General features: G+C 34.2%; 1 protein-coding gene and 1 long non-coding RNA gene across 4 annotated transcripts; both read left to right on the plus strand.

Annotated features, from left to right (window-relative positions):
* Window positions 1-5685: 5685 nt before the first annotated feature.
* LOC136065795 (uncharacterized) lies at window positions 5686-6635 on the plus strand. 2 transcript variants are annotated; one of them, XR_010627401.1, is made up of 3 exons: window positions 5686-5790; window positions 6114-6219; window positions 6349-6635. It is a non-coding gene; the product is annotated as an uncharacterized LOC136065795 (long non-coding RNA). The 2 variants fall into 2 exon arrangements; XR_010627400.1 differs by having other exon boundaries at window positions 5697-5790; window positions 6099-6219.
* A 1580-nt stretch (window positions 6636-8215) lies between these two features.
* On the plus strand, window positions 8216-23933 carry LOC111993745 (vacuolar protein sorting-associated protein 41 homolog). 2 transcript variants are annotated; one of them, XM_024025575.2, is made up of 19 exons: window positions 8216-8679; window positions 9486-9755; window positions 9845-10024; window positions 10231-10491; window positions 11125-11257; window positions 11347-11437; window positions 11809-11911; window positions 13728-13831; window positions 13905-13998; window positions 14095-14250; window positions 14368-14430; window positions 14815-14880; window positions 17049-17249; window positions 20229-20306; window positions 20384-20503; window positions 20589-20669; window positions 20777-20862; window positions 21389-21470; window positions 21564-22324. In XM_024025575.2, exons 1-19 carry the CDS (start codon window positions 8404-8406, stop codon window positions 22002-22004), a joined length of 2886 nt encoding a protein of 961 aa, XP_023881343.2. In that variant the 5' UTR covers window positions 8216-8403; the 3' UTR covers window positions 22005-22324. The 2 variants fall into 2 exon arrangements, with proteins under 2 accessions (XP_023881343.2, XP_065625524.1); XM_065769452.1 differs by lacking the exon at window positions 21564-22324 and adding an exon at window positions 23156-23933 and having other exon boundaries at window positions 8253-8679.
* Window positions 23934-26407: the final 2474 nt, after the last annotated feature.

Here is a 26407-nt window from a genome sequence, read left to right on the forward strand (position 1 = left end):
AATTAAATTCTACAATTGAAATCCAATTTTGTGTCATGTCCTAAATTATTTATTTTTAGAGAGAATTCTAATTCTTAATTTTTGAGACAAATATGAGACCACATCATAAATATTCATCAAATCTCTATATATATATGGACAAAACTTAGAGAAAATCCAATTAGATTCTACAATTGAAGTCTAATTTTGTGCCATGTATCCCAAATTATTTATTTTTAGAGAGAGTTTTATTTATTAATTTTGAAGTCAAATGTGAGACTACATCATAAATATCTATTCAAGTGAGTTATTGCATGCAAAAATCGAAGAGTCTAAAATCAATGAACATAAACTTTTTTTTTTTTTTTTAAATGGACAATTTACATTTTCTACTTAATAATATTCTTACAAACTTTTTAAAGAGTTAAAAAAAAAAAAACTATCAGTAATATTTAAATTATATATGTAAAAATTATATTGTGCATTTTACTGTATATCTTTTAAGTATATCCATGCATATACATGGGGTTACAAAAAAGAATAGCATGTAAGAGCAACCGCATCAGTGCTTGCAAAATAGAAAAATGGGCTAGTTTTACACATTTTAACCAAAAAAACACCCGCATCAGTGCTTGCATAAGTTTGTATATATGCAAAAGTGCTACAATAACCGTGCATATATGCACAGTTATTGTAGCTTTGCATTTAATATTTTACTATTTTTTTTCTCTCTTTTTCACCTCACTCTATCTTTTTCTCTCTGGTCCTTCTCACTCTCATCTCACTCTATTTTTTTTCTCTCTGGTACCTCTCACTCTCACCTCACTCTAGTCATGCCATTGATCTCCGTTGCTCTCTTGCCATAGCCGTGCCACTGCCAATCGCCTCACTCATCGATGCTTTCATCGATCACCGCTACTCTCTTTTTTCTTTGTTTGATGGTTTTGGGATTTTAATCAATGGGTTTTGATCAATGGTTTTTGATGATTTTGATAAGTGGGTTTTGATGATTTTGTTTAGTGGTTTTGGGATTTTGATGGGTGGGTTGATGATGGAGGTTGGCTTGATAATGATGGTTGATCTCATTGACGGTGGCTGGGTGGGTTGATGGTAGGTGTGAATTGATCATTGATGGTGGCTAGGTGTTGGTTATTTTGGGTGGCATTGGGTCTGTGTGAGAGAGAGAGAGAGAGAGGTATTGAGTGAGATGGTTCAAGAATGAATATTTGATTGAATAAATGTGTAGAATAGATAAACTAATATAGGTGTTTTGTAAAAGTGGGTGTGTAAAATAATTATTTTTTTTTGCAAAATGGACATAAATTTTGCAACCATTGATGCGGATGCTCTAACACATGCATACGTATAGATACATTTAAAATTAAACATAATTCTTATCATAAAAATATAAATTAATTAGTTAAATTGATTTTTTTTTAAAATGTGAACGTAATTATTCACGTATTAAAATTCTTACCTAAATTAAATATTACTTATGATTATTTTCTTTCTAATTTTTAATAAGATAAAAAGTGTGGTGATCTTTGTTGTGTGGTGATTTTTATTGAGTATATGTGATTTTTAAAAAATAAATTTTATAGTTTATTAATATTAAATTTTTAGTATTTTACACTCATTAATTTACTTGGAACAAAGATTTTAAAACTTAAGTGGACACATGGCATAAATTTAAGTGGATAATTATGGTGTGGTACTCACATAAATTTAGACACATGGCGCAAAATTGGATTCTAATTTCAAATTTTGATTAAACTTTCTTTGAACTTTACCTATTAATACATATATATATATATATATATATATATATATATATAGATATATTACAAATTAAGAAAGAAAATCTATTGTAACAAGTTTGATTGAAGATTCTACGGGTCTATTTGGAATCCACTTATTTTGCTTAAACTGAAAACTTTTTGCTGAAAGTCCTATGGATAAAGGTAAAAGTTAACTGAAATAGTATAATGAAACCCATGAATAGTATCAAAAAGTGCAGTGGGACTCATAAATAGTAGCAAAAATAAGCTAAATAGTAAAATAAATTGACAAAATTAATCATCCCAAACGAACACTACATTTATTGTCTAACTATTAATTTTTTTTACAAATAACTACTTTTAGTATTTTTGGAAATAAATTTATAATTTTTTTATTACATGTTTAACATAAAAGTTACAAAGAATTATATATTTTAATAAACATTATGTTTTTTTTAGGAGAAAATATATTAACATTATGTAAATAAATTACCGAATATAAATTGAAACCAAAGCTCAAAGGTATCCTAAGTTTTATTTTATTTTATTTTATATTTATTTAAGGAAATTTGTTTTTGATGAATATTTAAGGAGATTCTTAAATTAATATGTTGATTATAAAATATACACTGGTTGAATATTGAATAGTGCACCCTAAAATGAAAAAACTCCCCCAAAAAGAAAAAAAAGACGTGGACCCTTTCTTTCTCGTCACCCGTGCTATACCTAGCTGGCACCACCACCCTCGCTTACCATCGCGCCACCGACCAACCATCGTCGCAGCCTCTCTCTCAACCCCGACTGCGCTGTCGCCCACTCCACTGCCCAGTAAGTTCTCTCTCTCTGATATTTTTAATAAGCTCTGTTTGATGCACTGAGAATCAAATTTTCTCATCAAAGGAAGGCACTCTTTTTTTGTTTGCTATCTGAAACTGGCTTTAGGCTTTAGCTCTGAGAAACTTGACTGTAACTGGTTGTTTTAAAAAATAAGGAGGTAGGCCATGGCAGTGGAAACCCGACTGTCATAGCCAGCTATGGTTCCGAAGAAGAGAAGGGTAGGGAAGAATAAGGCCTTTAAGGGTAAGAAAAAACCAAAAACCATGATGTTAGACTGCATTGCACAAAACAAACTAAGAATATTGATAGGAAAATGAAGAAACTTTTTCGAAAGAGGGCAAGAGATTACAATTCAGATAATGATGAGGATGACGATGAGAGAGATGTGGGTAGTGACTGTGAATCTGAAAAAGAAGAGGAAGAAGCAGAGGACATGTATGTGAATGGGGATAATGGGGTTTCTGATGATGAGGAAAATGGCAAAATTCAACCTGGAATCACTATGTTTTTTGGAGGGTTCTAGAGCATTCAAGATGGCATTCAAGAGTATTATCAAGAAGTGTGTGTCTGAGGATGCACTTGTAAGCTAGGCTTGCTGTTTGATTGGTTTGTTAAATTGTTTTTTTATTTTTTTATTATTTTTTTTTTAAAGGTTCTAATACTTGGGATTTGTATGAAAGGGGGTGTTGTCAGCACACAAGAAGCTCATTGCGGAGAAGCTTGCAGAAGAGGAGGCCGAGCGGAAGGAAAAATTTGCCAAATAGCATGTTTTTAGAATAAATTTAAGAAAGTAGCACACGGATGAAGTTAATTAGTTAAGTAGACTGTATTTGGAACTCGAGTTTGGGCTGGACTTGAGTTTGACAAACTCAAGTTCCAATCAGTATTGATGCATACTGCTTGGAACTCGAGTTTGTCAAACTTGAGTTTGGGTTGGATCTCAAGTTTGACAAACTCGAGTTCAAAAAACAGTCTACTTAATTAATTAACTTCAACCACATGCTATTCACCAAATTTTTTTCTAAAATGGTACTATTCAGCAAATTTTGCCCCAAGCGGAAAGTCAAGGGGGAGGCCAAGAAGGAAAAACACTTGGTAAGTTAATCTCAAAAAACCAACTGGTTATGACAAGCATATGTGTGTATTTTTAATTGTTATCGATCAGATGTCAGTGGCTGCTTATGAGTTTTTAAATGTTAATTTAGGTGGGAGAAAAGGGGCATGTGAAACCTGCAAATTATTTGGATTCGTATGAAAAGTTTCTGATAGGGGTTGCTACAAAAGGAGGTACTGTGTTTATGTATGTTAATTAAGCTTTATGTGACAAGGGCACTAGTTTTATCTAATTGGTTAAGTGCTTTATAACACTAACTTTGTTCATGTTTACTATGTGTGTTGCTGGGGTTTCAGTGGTCAAGTTGTTTAATGCTGTAAGTTTTCTATGAATATTTAACCATGTTCCATTTTGTCTTGAGATTGATTTTTTTTTCAACACTGTTTCATTTTATTGTTTCTGTGGCTGTTACATTTAGATCCAAACTTCTGTCCTGGTATCTTGTGCAGGTCAACAAGGCACAACATGCTCAGAAAGATTTGGATCCATTGAGATATAAAGATGCAAAAGGAATGCTGATAGCCTGATAGATGACACAGCTAGATGTTGAGATCCCCTTTTTCTTTTCCCAACCGTCTTTCTCAGTTATCTGTCTTGTCTTCACATCAATATGAATGTTTTCTCTAGTTACAGCTAAGCTGTGCACCTTCAAAGAAGAATTTGAAGATTAGCAATTTATCAATTATGACCAAGCCATGTATCTGCAAATGCATCTCATCCCAAGTTATATACACTAGTGTTCTGGGATTGTGATTAGTACTTTCATTTTATTTATTAACTGTTTTGTCTATACCAGATTGCATCTCTTTGAACTTCCAAATGAAGGATTTTCTACCTGTTCATAGCTCTTTAAAAAAAAATATTCTCATCTGAATAAATTTCCACAACTTTGCCAACGAGCTATACCTCTAATTGCACCTTCTCCCCTTGTAAGAGCAACATGGANTTCAAAGTTGCCTTGTAAAAGTCCTCAGGAGGCTTTGTCCACCGTATTTGATGTTGCACCTCTGATCTAGTGGGGCTGTGTATGTGCATCAAAAAATTCCACCACCAAATCCTTTGCCCTCTTGCTAATCTCATGTAAGGCCATGAAGGTTGCTGCACCAGGATTTATTCGTCGCTGCCAAATGCTCCAAGCATGGTTGAGAATAGCGCAACTGTGAAGGCCGATCCCTGTTCGAGTACAGCCTCTATGATATCAAGGAAAGACCGGTATCCTACCTGATACAGTGTGAGAAGCTTGGAACAGATTTCACACGCCTTTGCTTGATCGCACAGCCATATCGCATGCACCCCGTTTCTTGCTGATCTTCACATAAAGAGCAGGTCTCATCTATGGGTATTTTCTGCGCGTGCTAAATTCTGTTTTGTTGGTAAAGAATCCTTCGCTGCTCTCCACAGAAAATGTCTGATTTTTGGTGGCACTCGGATCTTCCAAATACTTTTCCATACTTCATACTTCCCCACCGGATGAGGATGGCGCTTCATTAATCACTTCTGTGCTAGCATCTGATAGGCAGACTTGACTGAGAACAGCCATCTGAAGCCTTGGGCCATATATTTTGCTGAGTCAGCTATTTAATGCTTATTAAAACGAATTTCTCTTAAATCAAATCTTCTATTTTTTGGGTATAGAAGGGGAAAAAGACTTGGTTCTAGAGTTCAATTCTCAAAGCAGATTGTCTTTGTTTCTATGTTTGAATCCTGGTCACACTTTTGAAACTACCATTTGATCATTACTTGGAAAAGGAGATTGTCTGAGACTTCTCAGAAGACCCAGGTTTTGCTGTTGTTGATTTCCCTCAGATGATAAATACCATCTGGTTCTGTGGTCAAATGGTCTCATTATACCACAGCTATACTATTTTTATTTAAGCCCCACTTAGTTGTAACTTACCAATCCAAGAAATGTTTGCCTCATTATGTTATCGTTGATCTGTTCCACATTCTTTCCTGTGCTGTCTCCTTTAAGTGATTCTAAGCGAATATTGTCTGAATATTTCCATCAATAGGAAGTGGAGGAAAGAAGCCTTCTTCTCAGCACTGGGCAAGCCATCAAAGCCCGTTGACACTCCTGCTAAGGTTGTCTAGTTGTTTTTATTATTTATTTATTTTTAACTTCTTGCATACTATATCATTTTCTACAATTTTGTTAATCTTTGAATTATGCAGACTCTCACTCCCAAAAATTTGTCTTGGAAACTATAAAATGCATTGCAAACAACATTGATCAGATATCTCACCTGTATCATCTATTTATTATATTTACAAATGCAGTCAACTTTATACTTCATTTTCCATAAAATTATGCAGTTAGATGTTTGGTGAGCTGGGAGTGACAGCAATGCATTTAGTTATTTTGAGGCTTTAACAAATTAAAATGTCTACAGTTTTGTGATATGCAGGGCCATACATCTAAAGGTGAGGAAAATAGAGAAGGGCCTGCCTGGCTCCATTGCTTGACAATTACATGTTAACGAATTCTAAGTGAAGGATTGGGATAATGTGCTGGTAAGAACTGTTTTTATTATACCATGTTGAATGTTACTTTAGTAGGGTAGTAGCTCTGTCTCTCTATCTCTCTATCAGCACCCACCCATCCAGATCCATTTGGAACTTCATTTTTTTGGTTGCATGCAGGAAACAACTGTAGCTGATGAATATGGAAGGATTTCAGAAGATAGTAGTTCTGATGGTGATTAATGTTTAGTAATTCAACAAGGGGACTAAGATAATTATTATTTGTCAGGCAGACTTTCTGTCAGGGGAAATTGAAATCTTGTTGTCATGTTATTAGTTATTTTTTTGATAAGTAACAAAAAAAGTTGTTAGAAAAAGAAAAGCAAAACCTATACACCGCGGGTTACGTAGAAGTCAAGTAATGTGTATCATTTATCAATGATCATATGAATGATTGCTTCACTCAATTTATGGGGTTTTTTCCCTCTCTACTTGACTTTCTTCCTGTAGGAAATTTCTTTTTGCATTTAATTTCTGTTTACCATAATTGAGCATAAAAGTTGGTTTTTGAAATCAAATAGTAAACAATATTTGATTTGTATTAAATTTGCATACATGTTAATAGCATAGAGAACATGTAATCAAATAGTGGATTTTCCTATCTAAAAAAAAAAAAAAAGGAAAAAAAAGTAGGATTTTCAAAATTTTAATCAAATAAAAAGTTCTAAAGTAGTGTAATGCTAATATTACTTAAAGTTATATTAAGTATAACTTGGTCATGACGCGCACACACATATATAGCATTACGTGTGAGTCCTGTATATTGAACCTGTTAAAATTATAACATGCGGTCAAAAATGAACACGTTATAATTTTGACAAGTTTAGCGCATAAAAGCACTGAACCAAGCCAAATCCGATACATATATGGAATATATTATGCCTTTTTTGGATGGGAGAATTATTATGGCCTAAATCTATAAATTTTTGTATCCACAATTTAGCTCCTTGGACTTTGGAGTGTAATAATTACTTTGGACCAATCCCCATATCTTCTCTCTTTAGTTGGGTTTTTGCTTGTCAAGGTGGAGATGGCTACGATGACTAGGCCCAAAGTCTTCATTTCAATAATTTCTTGGTAATCAAGAAATAACCAAAAAAAAAAAAAATTCATTTTTCATTTTGGGTCTTGAAATGCCTAGTTTTTTTTTTTTTTTTTTGTAAAGAAATGCCTAGTTCTTTTTTTTTTTTTTTTGGGATATATATATATATATATATATTTTTGAAATTCCTAGTTCAGTTTGCCATATATGAAGATTTAACATCTACATATTACCATATATATTTATGAGGGTCAATTTAATTAACTATTTCTCACTTTATCCCCTTCTGAGCCATCTCAATATTTCCATCAAAGATTCATTGTCAAGTTGGTTCATGTCCCTCTTCTTTAGATATAGAATAACCATTACTCAAAGGTACCAATAATGCTCAACCCCTACAAAAAAAGGCAATGCCTAAGGAAACAAGATGGTCCTAACTCAAATAATCACATAATTTTACAAAAGTAAAATAAATTCCATCAAAATCATACAATATCACACATTCACAAGTCACAATATTTTCATTTTATCCTAAATAAATAAATAAATAACACTCACACTCACACTCATAAGTCACACCCATTAAAGTCCCTCTCAATAACAACACTTTTCAACATAATTCTTTTCTTTTCTTAAATATTTTTTTTCAGCAAGAAGATTTAAGCCTTAAACATATTCCAATCTCATCTTACGTCTTTATTCACATGTTTCAATCCCAGCATTTAAAATAAAACTTTGACATGCCATGATGTGATTTTTCAGTTACCAACTAGTCTAGCAATAAAAACTGTGGCATTACAATTTCCACAAAGAAGAAAAAGAAGAAGAAAGAATGAAAGCCAATGAAAAAAGCAGTACAGGTGGCATCCTACATCGTCATCACTCCCTTGTCCTCTTGCAAATAAATACATAGATATCCAAAAAACACTCAACTATAAGGAAAAAAAAAAAAAAAAAAAAAAAGAACTGTCTTGAACGGGGAAAAGGAAACAAAATATCGTCACAACTCAGCTTCAACCCGGAAAGCCCCCTCTAAAAGGATCCAAACAGAGATCTCACACGTTCTCATCAAATTTTTCTCTTCTTCCTTTTCTCTCGGAAACGAAACGAAGACATCAGGACTAACGATTCAAATGGCTCCGATTCCCTCAGAGAACGGCGTCGAAGGAGACGATGAGAGAGAAGAAGAAGACGACGACGAAGAAGAAGAAGAAGAAGAAGAGGAAGAAGCTGGAGAAGAGGAAGAGGAGGAGGAAGAGGAGCCGAGGCTCAAGTACCAGAGAATGGGAGGGAGTATACCTACGCTTCTCGCCAGCGATACGGCGTCGTGTATCGCCGTCGCGGAGCGCATGATCGCCCTCGGGACGCACGGCGGCACCGTTCATATCCTCGATTTTCTTGGCAACCAGGTGATCCTACCTTTGAGATTTCTCTCTCTCTCTCTCTCTCTCCCTATTTCATTTCTTTGTGAAAATAAAAGCGTGAAATTGGCTTTTTTTTGCTTGAATTTGGAGCTTGTTAGATCTGAATTTTTGTTGAATTTTGATTTGTTACGATGGTGAACACTCTTTACAAGGAACAAATACAACCAAATCAAGAACTAAGAGGAAGGGAAAGTAAGAATTTAGAAATTGGAATACAATTCAAACACCCCCAAATATAAGCCCATTGAAACAAGAGAAAAAAAAAAAAGATATATATCACAATGTCTGAGTGGATATCAGTATAAATATCATACAAAACCAGGAAAACCTCTTTTAGAGGTTGATTGCTGCACCAGCCATCATGCCAAAATTCAAACCGAGTGTGCTGGTGAAACTTCTCCCAAACCATGAGAACCCCTTCCAAAATTCATTTATTGTTCTTAGATTTCTAAAATTACAACCAATTACGTAGTTATTTCCCCTTCAGCTTCCCCCTGGAGCTAAAACCTGCTTATAAAAAAAAATCAGAACCATTTATGTAATTTTTTACAATACATTTATGAACTGTCCAAAGAATATGCCATTAGTATCATCGGTTCAAATTTTTTCTACTGGCTAATTGTATATAGGAGCTCCAAGTTTTTTCATCATGAAGTTGAGGCTAGTGTTTTGCATTAACCACACTTAGTATCCTGGCTTTTCGGCTGATTGATGGTTGCAGTGGATTACTTGTTCTAGGCAAAATGACATGCTTTAGGTTTGAAATATGTAGTTCATTTTATTCTTTCCAGGTTAAGGAGTTCCCTGCCCATACTGCTGCCGTCAATGACCTTAGCTTTGACATAGAAGGTGAATATGTAGGAAGCTGTTCTGACGATGGGTCTGTTGTAATAAACAGCCTTTTCACTGATGAGAAACTGAAGTTTGAGTATCATCGTCCAATGAAGGCTATTGCGCTGGATCCAGATTACTCAAGAAAAACGTCAAGGAGATTTGTAACTGGTGGTTTAGCAGGTCATTTATATTATAATACTAAGAAATGGTTTGGCTATCGCGACCAGGTTTGTACCAGTCAACTAACCAATAAGATGTGCAAATTACCTAATGCCTTTTGGTTTCTTGAAACTAAAAAAATTTATCTGTTTTCTAGGTCTTGCATTCTGGTGAAGGTCCAATTCATGTAGTAAAGTGGCGAACAAGTCTCGTTGCTTGGGCCAATGATGCAGGTGTGAAAGTTTATGATACTGCCAATGATCAGCGTATAACATTTATCGAAAGACCAAGAGGAAGCCCACGTCCTGAGCTTTTGCTTCCTCACTTAGTTTGGCAGGTTTGTCAATGATTAACATGGTTGCAGAATGGGGGCTTGCTTATGGATTATGCAAGTACTAGTGCAGTTGTTTCAGGCTTGCAGCAGTAGCTTGTACATGTAGAACACCAACACACACACACATATATTTCCTCTGCATCATGCCATCAACATGAGTGCTTTGCTGTTTCCTAAAATTTTTCCTTTGCTTGTCTCATCACATTCAGGATGATGCTCTCTTGGTCATTGGCTGGGGAACTTCTGTAAAAATTGCATCAATAAGAACAAATCAGAATAGAGCAACTAATGGGACATATATGCATGTTCCGATGTCAAGTGCGAACAAGGTGGATATAGTGGCATCTTTTCAAACCAGCTATTTCATTTCAGGAGTTGCTCCTTTTGGTGATTCTTTGGTTGTTCTAGCTTATATCCTGGGGGAAGAAGATGGGGAGAAGGAATTTAGTAGCACCATTCCATCACGGCAGGTACTTTCACCCTTGCCTTTTATGAAATACATTGGTGTTCTATTCCTAGCTTTGCACGCAGTAGAATAAATTTTAAGGGTGTGCCTTCTCTTTAAAACCACTCCTAAAGGAGAGATGTCCATAGAATAAATTTTACACTGAATCTGGGCCACCCATCGTGTTCTTCTTCTTTTTATTTATTTATATTTTTTAACTCGTACAGTTTATTTACCAATTCTTGAACCCCACTTTTTTTATGGTAATGATATATGATATTATTTTTGACTTGAACATTTTAAATTGTATTTTCTTTGACCAAAATTTTAAGTTATAATGTTTTGGCACACATTCACTCCTCTTTTATAACATGGTATTCCTAGTAATTTTTCCATGGAATACAGGAATAGAGGCTTTACTTCCCCCTCCCCCCCACCCCCTTCTTTGTTTTAATTTTATTCCTCTTCTGAATATTATGACAGTAAGAGCAGATTCTAATTATATGTTGTAAATTTCCTTTGCGGGAAGGTTTTGTTATTGTTAATTTATGGTGGTTCTCATCCAAACTTCTTGGGTTTACCCTTCCTGTTATTCTGTTCTGATATATATTTATTCTTTGTTCATTGTTTCTGACTTGGGAAAATGTTATTTAAGCAGGGAAATGCACAGAGACCAGAAGTACGTATTGTTTCATGGAATAATGATGAGCTTTCAACTGATGCCCTACCTGTACATGGCTTTGAGCATTACAAGGCAAAAGACTATTCCCTTGCTCATGCTCCATTCTCAGGTTGATTTATTTGTTATTGAAGTTCATGCTTTATGTATGTCAGGTTTTTAATATATAAATCATTGTAATACCTTTTTGTGCCAATGTAGGTAGCAGCTATGCTGGTGGTCAGTGGGCTGCAGGTGATGAACCACTGTACTATATTGTGTCCCCAAAGGATGTAGTTATTGCAAAACCTAGGTTAGTATGATTGTCTCTTATTTCATAGCTCCTTTGTAGAATGAAAAATGCGATAATGTTTCTCTGCAACATTATTAATCAGGCTTGATGTTAGTATTTATTCAGTGATCCTGACAAATTAAAGTAAAATTAGCCTATAACTATGTTGATTAATGGGTTTGACATCATAGAGCTTTTTCACTTACAACTGACATCATAGGGCCTTAAAGAAAAATTATATAGGCTAGTTTTTCTTTAAGCTAATTATGTTCCCTGCGTACTTGTCTCTTTTTTGATATCAATAAATCTTTATTACTTATCAAAAAAAAAAAAAAACCTATTTTGAAAATATATTTGTTTTGAGACTTACATGCATTTATGATTTTTGTTAGGGATGCAGAAGATCATATTGCTTGGCTTCTTCAACATGGCTGGCATGAAAAAGCTTTGGCAGCAGTTGAAGCTGGTCAGGGACGGAGTGAACTCCTGGACGAGGTACTAAAGTTTGTCCTGCTTCAATTTATTTTATTTTTTTAATATTATTTACATGAAACATAAAATGAATGTTTTGCGTTCACTACTTGGGGGTGCCTATGATTCTCTTTCTCTTTTTCTTTTTGTTTTCCATTAATTTTTAATATCTAAGTTGTTAACTTTTGTAGGCAAGGAAAAATTTATTTGTTTTGGTTGGTGACATGACATAAGATTGCTATAATTCAAGATGCATGCTCACAAAAGTTAATGAAAGTTTTTTTCTTTTTTAATTAATTAAAAAAAAAAAAAAACACAGGCACCTTACGGGTATTAAACCTGCAATCTCACACAATACTTTACTAACATTCAAGAGCATGCCTATTAAGGTTAATTAAAGTTTTGTTTTTGGTAATTACACACACACACCTGGTGGTTCACTTGCGACCTCTCACCTTACTCTTACGAGGGGAGGAGATGGAGTTAGAGCTCATTAGCTAGGTTAATAAGATGTTTTATGACTTTATCTTACTTGTTCAACAAATGCAATTCTAGCATATTGGCAGCACCAATAGGGTGGACTATTTATAAACATAGTACAGGCAGTGAGGGAAGGGGTTTGTGTATTTTTGGAGTATTTTTCTTCGTTTTTGTGGGCCGGGGGGGGGGGGGGGGGGGGGGGAGGATTTAGGTTGAATGATTTTTCCTGTTGCCGAATGTGATGTGCCTGTAGATGTAATGGTGAGGTTGATGATCATTTTGAGTTGGAAATTGTCTCGGAAAGGGGTTTTTGATGTGCGCTCTTATTATAATTCTTTGTTTGGTCCTGTTGATGTTTCTTTCCCTTGGAAGTGTATTTGGCGTGTAGCACCTAAAAGAGTGTCTTCGTTTTTATGGACAATAGCTTGGGATAGGATTCTTACCATTAATAATCTTGTTAAGAGGGAATTGTCCCTAGTTAATTGGTGTTGCTTGTGTCGATGTGAAGGGGAAACTGTAGATCATCTTTTGCTTCATTGTAAGTTGCTCATGCTTTGTGGAGTGTAGTTTTTTGATGTTTGGGATTTAGTGGGTGATGCTAAAGGAGGTTGCCTCTTTACTTTTGCATGGGGGAATTGTTTGGGAAAACAGTTTTCAAATATTTGGAATATGGTACTAGCTTGTTTGATGTGGTTAATTTGGTGGGAGCACAATACCTGTACTTTTGAAGATTTTGAGAGACCTTTAGATCTTTTGAAGTCTTTGCTAGTTGGGACTTTGTTTGAGTGGTCTCGTATTAGGGGCTATACATGTACTTCCATTTTTGAATTCTTAGAATCTGTTAGTGTTACTTTTTGATTTGTTGTTGTATTTGTTTCAAGTACAGTGTGTTCATCATCGTGAACATGATGTACTTTTTAATCAATAAAATCTCTATTAACTATCCAAAAAAAAAAAAATCATTTGCCTTGTATATGGAATTGGAATCACCGGCTGATAATATTCATTAATTTTTTAAGCGTTGGCCTTAATGAAAAGAAGAAGCATATCTCTTCCTACCACCCCCCACCCCCCCAAACACCAAAACATCTGTATTAAGATTATTCAATGATGCCCATATTGAATCACAAGCTACTAGTTTTGGTTACACATTGGGTAAGTACTTTGGTAAATGGCTAGTCAGTGACCTTGTATGTGACTATGTTACATTATTGTGAGAAATGGTAGAATAGTATTTTGTAGTTGATTACCTTACTGTCTTAACATTAATAATAATAATTTTCCATGTATACTTCTTTTGATTAGTATTTTCCATATATACTTCATGGCAGGGTTTGATCAATTTGGCCACTGCATGCAGGTGGGATCTAGATACCTTGATCATTTGATTGTGGAAAGGAAGTATGCCGAAGCTGCATCTTTGTGTCCCAAATTGCTGCGAGGATCCGCTTCAGCATGGGAGAGGTAGCATCTATCTTTTTTTATTACTTTCTGGTGCACTTTCTATAAATAACTGGCAGTGGGCTGCCTTCCACAGATGGGTTTTCCACTTTGCTCATCTTCGTCAGCTTCCTGTGCTGGTTCCATATATGCCAACAGATAACCCGAGACTGCGTGATACTGCTTATGAGGTTTGTTAGGACAAAACAGTGTGCCTAAATATATTTAATCTCTATTCTAATGTGCCAACTTGGGATTCAAGGCCTCTTGTTGCCTTTTGGCTACAGGTTGCTCTTGTAGCTTTGGCTACAAATTCTTCTTTCCATAAGGAACTCTTGTCAACGGTCAAATCATGGCCACATGTGATTTATTCTGCATTGCCTGTTATTTCGGCCATAGAGCCTCAGCTTAATACTTCATCCATGACTGATGCGCTCAAAGAGGTTTGTCAGAAAAACATGCACACACATTCACATAATTTGGAACCTCATGATAGCATTTTCTATTCTATATTCTTGATAACTACATATTATTATTTAGGCATTCTCTTTCTCTGTCAGGCACTAGCGGAGTTGTATGTAATAGATGGGCAATATGAGAAAGCTTTTTCTATCTATGCTGATGTAAGTATTACTGATACTCATGGGAGATTCTTGCTGAGCAGCCAGCAACCTTATTTCATATATTAGATAAAATACTCTTTTAAAAAAAAATTATTTATTTATTTATAATTTTATTTTTATGAAAATTAGATAAAATACTCTTTTAAAAAAAAATTATTTATTTATTTATAATTTTATTTTTATGAAAATAATTAGAAAACTATGTACAACACAATCCATGTACACAGGGATTGTACTAGAGTTGTTACAAACATAATTTAAAATTACATAATTCCATATTTGACAAAATGTCTATGTTAAATGCTTAGGAAAAGAAGCTTTCACATCTCTATTTTGTTTCTGACATCAATTTGGATGCTCTTTTTTTTGTCTTTAATTTTTCAGCTCATGAAGCCAGAAGTATTTGACTTCATAGAAAAACATAACTTGCAAGATGCAATTCAAGAGAAGGTATGTAAATGCAAAATCAGGTGCAATACTTAGTGTTACAAGCCTTATATGGGTTCCTTTGTTTTAGCATTTTCTAAGTGTTCAAGTCCTTTGATGATTATTCAATGTATTTTTTGCACAAATGTGAGGTCAACCTCTAAAATTTCAGAAACAATGTATCAAGGCCTATATATCTTATTTATTTATTTATTCCAATAATCAAGAGATAATTGAAAAACACACTGGGAACATTACAATATACAACAAAGGCTAAAGAGCCCAATTTGAACTACAACAGCACAAGGATCATTGATCTTATGTTTGGTTAGTGAAATTGGGTTAGATTAGCATTTGTCAGATATTTGGAAATTTGTTCCATTATTTTTTATGTGGACTATATGGAGGGAATGCAAATTGGTGCACTTTTGAAGATGCGAAAAGTACGAGGATTCAGTTGTTAGCAACATTCACTAGTTCCTTATATGAGTGGTCTTACAATCTAGGTTTTACAACTAGCCATTCTATTGCATCGTATATAATAGCCATTTTGAATATAATTCTTTCTTCTTGTTATTTTTAGGCTACTTTGTGTCCTTCGTACATGAAGTAGTTTCTCTTTAATAAAATAATTCTTACTTATAAAAAACAGAGCCTGACCGAACCACAGCCAACAGTTTTGACAGAGAGATAATTGAAAAACACACTGGGAACATCACAATATACAACAAAGGCTAAAGAGCCCAATTTGAACTACAACAGCACAAGGATCATTGATCTTATGTTTGGTTAGTGAAATTGGGTTAGATTAGCATTTGTCAGATATTTGGAAATTTGTTCCATTATTTTTTATGTGGACTATATGGAGGGAATGCAAATTGGTGCACTTTTGAAGATGCGAAAAGTACGAGGATTCAGTTGTTAGCAACATTCACTAGTTCCTTATATGAGTGGTCTTACAATCTAGGTTTTACAACTAGCCATTCTATTGCATCGTATATAATAGCCATTTTGAATATAATTCTTTCTTCTTGTTATTTTTAGGCTACTTTGTGTCCTTCGTACATGAAGTAGTTTCTCTTTAATAAAATAATTCTTACTTATAAAAAACAGAGCCTGACCGAACCACAGCCAACAGTTTTGACAGAGAGATAATTGAAAAACACACTGGGAACATCACAATATACAACAAAGGCTAAAGAGCCCAATTTGAACTACAACAGCACAAGGATCATTGATCTTATGTTTGGTTAGTGAAATTGGGTTAGATTAGCATTTGTCAGATATTTAAAAGCCTCCAAATGTTGTAAACAGCAGCTCCAAGGCCAAGCTGCAGCAATATGAACTCAACTTGTTTTTCCAATTCTCTGCACCCTAGGATATAAGACTATCCCTGTTATCAATCAGGTTTCCTTGAGGGTGAACCCCATAATCACTTTCCACACCCTTCTAGAAAAGGAGCACTCAAAGATAGATGGTTTCTACTCTCTATACTGGATCTGGAAAATACACACGCCATATCACAACTAATTCCCCATCTAACCTATCCTTGATCATTAATCTGTTTTCTATTGCCAGCCAGCATACAAAGGAATGTCTTGGAATGTACTTTGGGAACCAAAAAACCTTCCACCATTTAACCACTTGGGTCTTCTGTCCAATCAGATCGCAAGCCTCTGCACATGAGAATGAGTCTGAAGTAGATGAGACCATATAGCTTTGTCAAATTCCCCCAACTCAGTTTTCTTTGAATACTCACAAGATCATCATACCTTGCAGGCTTCCAACACCAAGCTTTATCACATAAAACACTAGCTTCTTCCTTTTTATTTAAAATTATTATTTAAAATAAGTAATTTAATCTCATAAAACACTAGCTAGCTTAGCATTGACAAAGCTAGCAGTGTCATAAACCACAGAATGGCCAAATCTTAAGTGTAAAGGCTCGCAGGGTCTACTATATATCATTAATCTGATTGTTGTTTTCATCCTATGATACACATACTTCACAACAAAATTGAACTCAATTGAGCTTTATCCCTGGTATCTTGGTTGGGAACGTATATTCTGCAAAATACTTAAAAAGGAAAACCGAAGAATTCTTTCCTTTTCTTTGTCCTAGTTTTCATGCTAGTTTTTGTGGCGTTCTTACAAAATTCCTGACTACTTTTGTGTTACCTATGCCTGTACAGGTTGTGCAACTGATGACGATAGATTGCAAGCATGCAGTTCCATTATTGATCCAAAATAAGGATGTGATTACTCCATCTGATGTTGTTTCACAACTTCTGAATTCCAGCAATAAGTGTGATAATAGATATTTCCTGCACCTATATCTCCATTCATTATTTGAAGTGAATCCACATTCTGGAAAGGATTTTCATGATATGCAGGTATGGTAAACACTGAACTGTGCCTTTGAACTCTGTGCTTCTCAGTGACAATATCCATATTTAATTCAGTTATGAATAATGTGGTCACAGTTATATGATAGTTTCCATCTTTAATTGTTTGGATTCTTTGAAATCTGATTGCAGGATGGAAACTATGAACGAATAAACCTAATTGCATACTTATCAAGTTGGTTTAAAAGTATTGGTTGTAGAATCATCTTAATTTATGCTTGTGAGTAAATTAATGTGTAGTATTGAACTAGAACGTGCATTTTCTTCCATTGGTTTTTCATTAGGGTAAAATTCACCTACTGCTGTGGTTTGGTCCACGCTTATTGAATTCCCCAAGTTTTTTTTTTTAAATTTTTCTAATAACAGCTTTGATGGTAAACTACTTACATTAAAATCACTATAAAATTAGTTGACATGTGGGGGACGTGCGTCTTGTGTAAATTTTTTTGATAGGTATGCGTCTCATGTAATTAATTTAAGTTAATGATTTTAACAAGTGGATGGGAGTGGTCGATTAGAAGAATTGGATACTAGAAGAAGGTTGTACCTAGTGCCCAAAGCTCCCATTTTTTGCGGGATCTAGGAAAGGTTATGGCAGGCAGCCTTACCTTCAATTTGATTGGAGAGGTTGATTCCCAAACTCGAACTTGTGACTTGTTGCTTTTAGGGAAAGGCACTTGCCATTGTGCTAAGGTTCGACCTTTGGATGCTAGAAAAGGGTGTGATTAGGAAAAAGTGGAAATCGTTTAGGGAAAGTCAGTAGAACTGAATCCAGCCACCAGGGGTATAAGCTACAACAACAACAACAACAACAAAGCGTTAGTCCCAAATTTTGAGGTTGGCTATGGATCCTCAACAGATAAGCTGGGATGCACGGACGTGGCGACGCTCGAGGGACGCCGCTGACCACGCGTCGGGCTGCGTCCTGCCCCGTGTTTTTTTTCCCCCCGACTCGCGCTGACGCAGACAACACAGAATCGTAGATCAGGCTTCTTCTTCTCTGTTTCCTCTTTACTCTTTTGTTCTTCGTTTTTGAGTCTTCTGACTTTCATCTGCTGCTCTTAGTTTCTTTGCTTTGTTTCTCTTTTATCTTTCTTTTTAGTTTTGTGAGCTTAGTCAGTAGTCACGTGACAAAGCATTGGAAAGTAGCAAAGAGAGTTTGAACTTTGAAACTCTCGAACTTTTTTATTAAGTCTGACCCTTCCCCCAAACGTAAATGTACTATCTTTCTTTCTTTTTTTAAAATTTTTTAACTTGTGGCTTTTTTTTTTTTTTTTTTTCATTATCTACATGCATACTATATTACTGTTTTAAACTTTTAATATTCTAAAAAGTGATAGTTGTTATTAACTTATTATTATAATTATAATTTAGGTAGATATTTAAGCGTAATATTGATATACTAGTTGAAACATAGACTTATAATTTTAATATTTTCAATAAATTATGTAGGAAATATATGTATATAAATAAAATAAAATAAAAAACTGGTAAATTGATTTTTATTTGGTATATGTTTATATAATGTGAAAAAGTATGCTTAGCAATATATTAAAAATATAAATAAAAATATTTTTAATAATTTTTTAATTGCCGAGTCCCGCCGCACCGGCACTCACCTTTTTCAAAAATTGCCGAGTCCCGCATTCGCACCCGCACCCGCACCCGAGTCCCAAAACGCGTGCTTCATAGCAGATAAGCACAAGGGTATAAGTCTATTTTACCATTTTCTTTATGAATTGTTAGGGAATCTTACAGCCCATTGGAGATTTAGAATGACATGTTCCCTTTTTTATTTGCATATGCATATTATGACATGTTGGTCTGTGGAGATATGATAGTAGTTGTCTTTGGTGGGTGCTATCACTTTTTTTGGTTGAACCTTTATGTAGGGTCTGTAAGAAAATTAATTTTCCCTGGTTGGAGTTTTGTTTTCATGAAAGTATTAAAGAAATACTCGAAACTAGTTATGAACTGTTTATGATTTGCCTCTCCACTGAGTTGCAGTCTCAAAGAAAGTAGAGTTTCTATTACCAGCGCCAAGTCATCTAGTTAAAAGGAATTTTGTGGTCAAGTAAGCTGTCTGAGGGCATAGTTGTGGAACCAAAACTGTGTGGTCAAGTAAGTTCATAGAGAGATTGTCTTGCAAAGCTCTATGCCATGGATAAGCCCTTTCATTATTCCTTGTTTGCCTAACTTATTGAATTCCTTATTTGCCTAACTAGATCCTGATGGAAGCACAAAGCAATTTACACTTGCTAGTAGCCAGAAGTTGCTGATACCAATTATTGGTTAGAGTTTTTACCTAATCTGTTCCACAATAATTTACCTTAAAAACGGCCAAAGGAGTTCAAGTACTTGAACACTACAGGATTTTTAACAAACAAAGATTCCTTATGGATTCTTTGGATGTTATGAACATGTTTATTTTATGACAATGTTAAATATGGCTCATGAGTCTTCCATTAAAGTTGAGGTGTATGAATCTGACGATCAAACTGGTTTCAATTTACTTGCATTCCTGATAAATTTGACCCGTAATATGGTGTTCTTGATTGCAGTATGGGTATCTTTATTTTGCTTGGGTTTCTTAACTCTGCAAGAAAGAACTGGTCTGCTTCCTTATGTTTATTCGTTAGTTTTGCGGTAATTATGATTTTGTTGCAATCAAATGAATCACTCTGCCTTTGTAATCCTTTGTTATTGCTTTGAAATTTATTTGTTGGTGTTTAAGGAAACTAGGTTGGGATTCTTCTCTTATAAAGTTTGTCCTTGATATTTTCTACCAGGTTCATTGCTTATCTAGTTACTATAGCATCTGATTGGGTCTTTTTTTTTTTTTTTTTTGTCTTCCCCCTCCTTCTAACCTTGTATCTGGTTATTGCAACTCTTGGTTGGTGCATTTAAACTGATTTGGAAACACACATCTTACCTGAAGATTCTTGCCCTTTTTATTTGTGGTGATAGGTGGAGCTTTATGCAGACTATGATCCAAAGATGCTACTTCCTTTTCTTCGTAGTAGTCAACATTATACTCTTGAAAAGGTTTGAGCTGTCAACAAATGATCAATTGTAATAATTTTGTTAATTGTATACATTAACTTGTTAAAATAATATCTCAGGCATATGAAACTTGTATCAGAAGAGATCTTCTAAGGGAGCAAGTCTTCATCCTTGGAAGAATGGGAAATTCAAGGCAAGCCCTGGCTGTCATTATAAATAAATTAGGCGATATAGAGGAGGTACTTTCAGCTTCTGTGAGATTGTTATTTGTGTCAGTTTTGAAGTTTGGTGGTGGGATCAGATAAGAATTATCATTGTGTGCAGGCTGTAGAGTTTGTGACTATGCAGCATGATGACGACCTTTGGGAAGAATTAATAAAGCAATGTCTTAACAAACCTGAGATGGTATGTATCAAACACTAATATGCAACTGAATGTTTGTATGGGCGTGATAGTTGAATATATATTTCTTTCTTGCAAGTTCTTCTAAAATTGCTCAACCTAATTACCAGGTGGGCGTTTTGTTGGAGCACACAGTTGGAAATCTTGATCCTCTTTATATTGTAAATATGGTTCCCAATGGCTTGGAGATACCTCGGTTAGTATGATCAGATTGATACTGAATTGTTTCTCAAAAAAGAAAAAGAAAAAAGATTGATACTGAATTTCTGCTAATAGTTCCTTCTTGCTTTCCTCTTCTATCTTGAAAAGAAAAAAAGTCATGGTTTTTTTAAACTAGAATTTTAAGAACTGAATAATAACTATGCAGAACGCTAATCTTCATGCTAATCATCCCTTCACCCTGTTCCTCCCTTCGCCCCATCTGAAAGAAACTGAAGGAAACAAAGAAGAAAAAGAAAGAAGAGCAGCTTATTAAAACTTATGTTTTTCCTGGGTAAAAAATGCTGTAAAATGCTCTATTTCTGCATGTTAAGTTCTCTTCAAATTTCCTTCTTGACAGTTAATATGGGTAATAACTTAGATACACACCTAAATATACTGGAATTTGATACTTTTTGCTGAACTTGGATTGTCATCAGTAACAGTGAGACATGTTCTGAAGCATTAAGTTCACCACTGATAACCTTGTATGTAAATTCTCTCTTTTTGTGTGCATCTGTCAGGCTTAGGGATCGTCTGGTCAAGATCATTACTGACTACAGGACTGAAACTTCTCTTCGACATGGTTGCAATGATATCCTCAAGGTATTCTGCTCCACATCATTCTTTCTCTCTTTTTATTTATTTTATTTAATTAAACACTGAAATGCTTGACATTTTGTTGTGATTGTGAAACAGGCTGATTGTGTCAACCTTTTGGTTAAATACTACAAAGAGGCAAGACATGGGATTTACTTGAGCAATGAAGAAGAAGAAGCACGAGCAAAACGGAATGACAGTAGTGCTTCTCAGGAAATTGAAAAATCAAGTATGAGAACCACAGAGGTCAAGTCCAAAACTAGGGGGGGTGGAAGGTGTTGCATGTGTTTTGATCCCTTTTCTATACAAAATGTATCAGTCATCGCTTTCTTTTGCTGTCATGCTTATCACATGACTTGTCTTATGGATTCGACCTCTAATGTTAGTGGCAAGAAAGGGTCTGAAGCCACTTCCCGGGAGCCTTTAGTAGAATATGAGTATGATAATGGTGATGTGGAGGATGATGAGGATGATGATGAGGATACCCAGTCAAGTTCGCGTCATGTGCGTTGTATCTTATGCACTACAGCTTCCAGTTAAAGTTTGTTAATGCGTGTGAGCTTGTGGCTGTGTGTGCGCACGTGTGTCTGTGCATGTCTGAGTTATTTGTCATTTATTTGTGTGTGCATATAGTGTGAGTGGGTGCAATCATTTTTTTCTTCTTTTGTGCGTCAATAGTTGTCAATTTTTGTGTTATATATTTTTCATGGAAAGTCCAAATTTTTTTTTGGGGGCTAGTTTTGTAGCCTTCAGAGGCCAAGTTTCTTCTTTTTTTTTTTTTTTCTATGTTCATGGTTGTTGTATTGTTATATACTTTCATTAGTAGTGGTGTTGAAGGTCGTGGTTTCTGGGGAAAAGAAGATTTTTCATCCTTTTATTTACATTGTTCTATATTGCTATTATAGAGTAAATGTTAAAGATGGTTTGCAAGTTGAAAAAGAGACTGTCGTTTAAAGCAGGCTCGAAGGCAATGCTATAAGAAGTTTGCCTCATCACGGTTATATGAGGATAAATGTAGATAAATGTATGTATTTCAAAAGGTTACTTGATGGTAAATTTATTATTCTTTTGTTTTATGTAGATGATATGTTGATTATAAGAAAATATATTAACATGAGTGGAAGTTAGAAGAATGAGTTATCTGAATGGTCTGATGTAAAGGATCTTGGCACGAAATGACAAATTTCGTGAAGAGGTGATTTGAATCTTCAAGTATTTGATAGGTAGCTCCATGATGTGCTTGGGTTTTGGTGGCTTTAAACCAATTTTGGATGGTTATATAGGTGCATATATGGTAGTATAAAATGCTCTATTTCTGCATGTTAAGTTCTCTTCAAATTTCCTTCTTGACAGTTAATATGGTTAATAACTTAGATACACACCTAAATATACTGGAATTTGATACTTTTTGCTGAACTTGGATTGTCATCAGTAACAGTGAGACATGTTCTGAAGCATTAAGTTCACCACTGATAACCTTGTATGTAAATTCTCTCTTTTTGTGTGCATCTGTCAGGCTTAGGGATCGTCTGGTCAAGATCATTACTGACTACAGGACTGAAACTTCTCTTCGACATGGTTGCAATGATATCCTCAAGGTATTCTGCTCCACATCATTCTTTCTCTCTTTTTATTTATTTTATTTAATTAAACACTGAAATGCTTGACATTTTGTTGTGATTGTGAAACAGGCTGATTGTGTCAACCTTTTGGTTAAATACTACAAAGAGGCAAGACATGGGATTTACTTGAGCAATGAAGAAGAAGAAGCACGAGCAAAACGGAATGACAGTAGTGCTTCTCAGGAAATTGAAAAATCAAGTATGAGAACCACAGAGGTCAAGTCCAAAACTAGGGGGGGTGGAAGGTGTTGCATGTGTTTTGATCCCTTTTCTATACAAAATGTATCAGTCATCGCTTTCTTTTGCTGTCATGCTTATCACATGACTTGTCTTATGGATTCGACCTCTAATGTTAGTGGCAAGAAAGGGTCTGAAGCCACTTCCCGGGAGCCTTTAGTAGAATATGAGTATGATAATGGTGATGTGGAGGATGATGAGGATGATGATGAGGATACCCAGTCAAGTTCGCGTCGTGTGCGTTGTATCTTATGCACTACAGCTTCCAGTTAAAGTTTGTTAATGCGTGTGAGCTTGTGGCTCTGTGTGTGCACGTGTGTCTGTGCATGTCTGAGTTATTTGTCATTTATTTGTGTGTGCATATAGTGTGAGTGGGTGCAATCATTTTTTTCTTCTTTTGTGCGTCAATAGTTGTCAATTTTTGTGTTATAGTTATATATTTTTCATGGAAAGAGTCCAAATTTTTTTTTTTTGGGGCTAGTTTTGTAGCCTTCAGAGGCCAAGTTTCTTTTTTTTCTATGGCCATGGTTGTTGTATTGTTATATACTTTCATTAGTAGTGGTGTTGAAGGTCGTGGTTTCTGGGGAAAAGAAGATTTTTCATCCTTTTATTTACATTGTTCTATATTGCTATTATAGGGTAAATGTTAAAGATGGTTTGCAAGTTGAAAAAGAGACTGTCGTTTAAAGCAGGCTCGAAGGCAATGCTATAAGAAGTTTGCCTCATCACGGTTATATAAGGATAAATGTAGATAAATGTATGTATTTCAAAAGGTTACTTGATGGTAAATTTATTATTCTTTTGTTTTATGTAGATGATATGTTGATTATAAGAAAATATATTAACATGAGTGGAAGTTAGAAGAATGAGTTATCTGAATAGTCTGATGTAAAGGATCTTGGCACGAAATGACAAATTTCGTGAAGAGGTGATTTGAATCTTCAAGTATTTGATAGGTAGCTCCATGATGTGCTTGGGTTTTGGTGGCTTTAAACCAATTTTGGATGGTTATATAGGTGCATATATGGTAGTGGGTGACTTCGATGGTAGAAAACCTACTTTCTTTCTTCTTTTTTTTGGGGGGTGGGGTTTGTTTGAGATGGAGTTGTATTACGGCAAATCCAAATTACAGAAGTGTTTACTTATTTTTTATGGAAGACAAGTACATTGTCATGATCAAAGTACGGAAAAAGATGTCTTTGACGAAACAACTTTGCTAAGTTTTGGGTTTGGACGAAACAACTTTCATAACTGCACTTGCTATCCATTTAGTTTGGAATTAGACACGTACCCCTCTCTTAAAATGAGAACTATTTACATTAGCCAATTATTTACATTGGTCTCCTCTAGACTTGGAATGTCATCTATATATACTTAAAAACTGAAGCGTAGCATTTATTATTGTCTATGCTCATATTGCGCCTCCTCATTTGCTATGTCATTGCTTGCATAATCATTCTTTTTCTTATTTACTATTTATTCCTAAATTTTGTTAACAATATTAGAATATATAAATTTTTTTTGAGAATGTATTAAATATATAAATAAATTGACTTGACACATTCATCTTGAGCAGTTTTATCTTTATATATAACTTTGCATTTATAAATTCATCTACTTTATTTAGATGTTTATAACTAAGCAATAAAATCAATGAAGAATTTATAATAAAAAATAGTGTCTATACATATCTATCTATACTATTATATAATAATAGAAGATTTAAAATAAATTTTACAAAGCTCTTTTTATTCCAACCTTTTTTATTTTTCCTTTTTTTATTTAATTTGTTTAACCTTTCATCTTCTTCAACCATTGTCTTCTTTGTTCAAAATTTTCATTTTCTCCAATCATGTCTTTTAAAATTTTTCATTTGATTTCCTTTATATCCTCAGAAATTTTACGGTTTCACCTTTTTGAACCTTTCATCTGCTTCCACCCTTCTAACCTTTCATCTTCGGAAATTCTACGGTTTTACTTTTTTGAACCTTTCACCTGCTTCCATCCTTACTCTTCCAACTTGATTTTCTTATAAATTTTTTTTACTTCATTTTCACATCTCTCCCTTATTCTTTCCAAGTTGTTCACTGTTAAAAGTTCAATACTCTCTCTCTCTCTCTCTCTCTCTCTCTCTCCATATTTGTCGCTTTTTTATTGTTTCAGCCACTTTTTTCCTCGCTAATAGTTCTTTTTGTTATTGTTGATTTAATTGTCACTTTATATTTGTTTCTCTTTTTGGTAAAGTTGTATTGACTTTTATGCATATTTAGGTATTTTGGTATTCTAATTCTTGATCAAATTTTTCTTTTCCTTTTTTATTTTTTTAGTGATCCATTTAGATGTTAAACTATGAGACTTTACTAAGTTTTTTTTTTTTTTTTTTTCAAATCATTTTGGGTGAACAAAATTGTGGTTTTTGTAGTAGAGAAATACTCTTAATAATTGTATTAGAAATACTCTATATATAGTGCCACTTATTTAGATAAAAGCAAAGGTTAATCAAATGGAAATAATTGGATTAATGACATATTTTAGCTTTCACAATTGTATTTTCATTATTATTTTTTTGTTGTTGTTATTATTATTATCAATTATTATAATGATGCACATAGAAACTTAATTATGAGATTTTTCTAATAATTGTTTATTTTATAATCTCTCTGGGTGGATAAATTTGTAGTTTCTGTAAAGAAAATAATCTTAATAGATTATATATAACAAATAATTTTCCTAATCGATCAAATCAATCATTATTAAGCGATGACTGATATGACATTTTGCAAAGCGATGATTGATAAGACATTTAGTTTTTTTGCAAAGTATCTTCATATAGGTTTGTTTTGATTCAATGTATTTTTATGGATGTATTGAGATAAGTAATGTATTCAAGAAAAGAGATCAGAATTATACATTGTATACTTTAAAAGATATATAATATTAAAGTAGGATGCCACAAGTTGAAATTTTTTAATAATGGGAAAATGCTATCTTTCTCATTCTTTTCTAAATGTCATAATTCGAAAATTTTAATCCATACTATATACTATCACTAGCAAATTAGCTCATAATATGAATAGATGAAAA

Source organism: Quercus suber, unplaced genomic scaffold (assembly GCF_002906115.3).
Source record: "Quercus suber isolate HL8 unplaced genomic scaffold, Cork oak 2.0 scaffold_1166, whole genome shotgun sequence".
In the NCBI taxonomy this organism is placed as follows: domain Eukaryota; kingdom Viridiplantae; phylum Streptophyta; class Magnoliopsida; order Fagales; family Fagaceae; genus Quercus; species Quercus suber.

Bases quoted from the DNA above. Each gene is read 5' to 3' on its own strand.
- LOC111993745 (XM_024025575.2), top strand. From the start codon at position 8,404: ATGGCTCCGATTCCCTCAGAGAACGGCGTCGAAGGAGACGATGAGAGA. The intron at 10,025-10,230 runs GTTTGTCAATGA...CATCACATTCAG, and splicing joins TTCCTCACTTAGTTTGGCAG to GATGATGCTCTCTTGGTCAT. The intron at 14,881-17,048 runs GTATGTAAATGC...ATGCCTGTACAG, and splicing joins AAGATGCAATTCAAGAGAAG to GTTGTGCAACTGATGACGAT.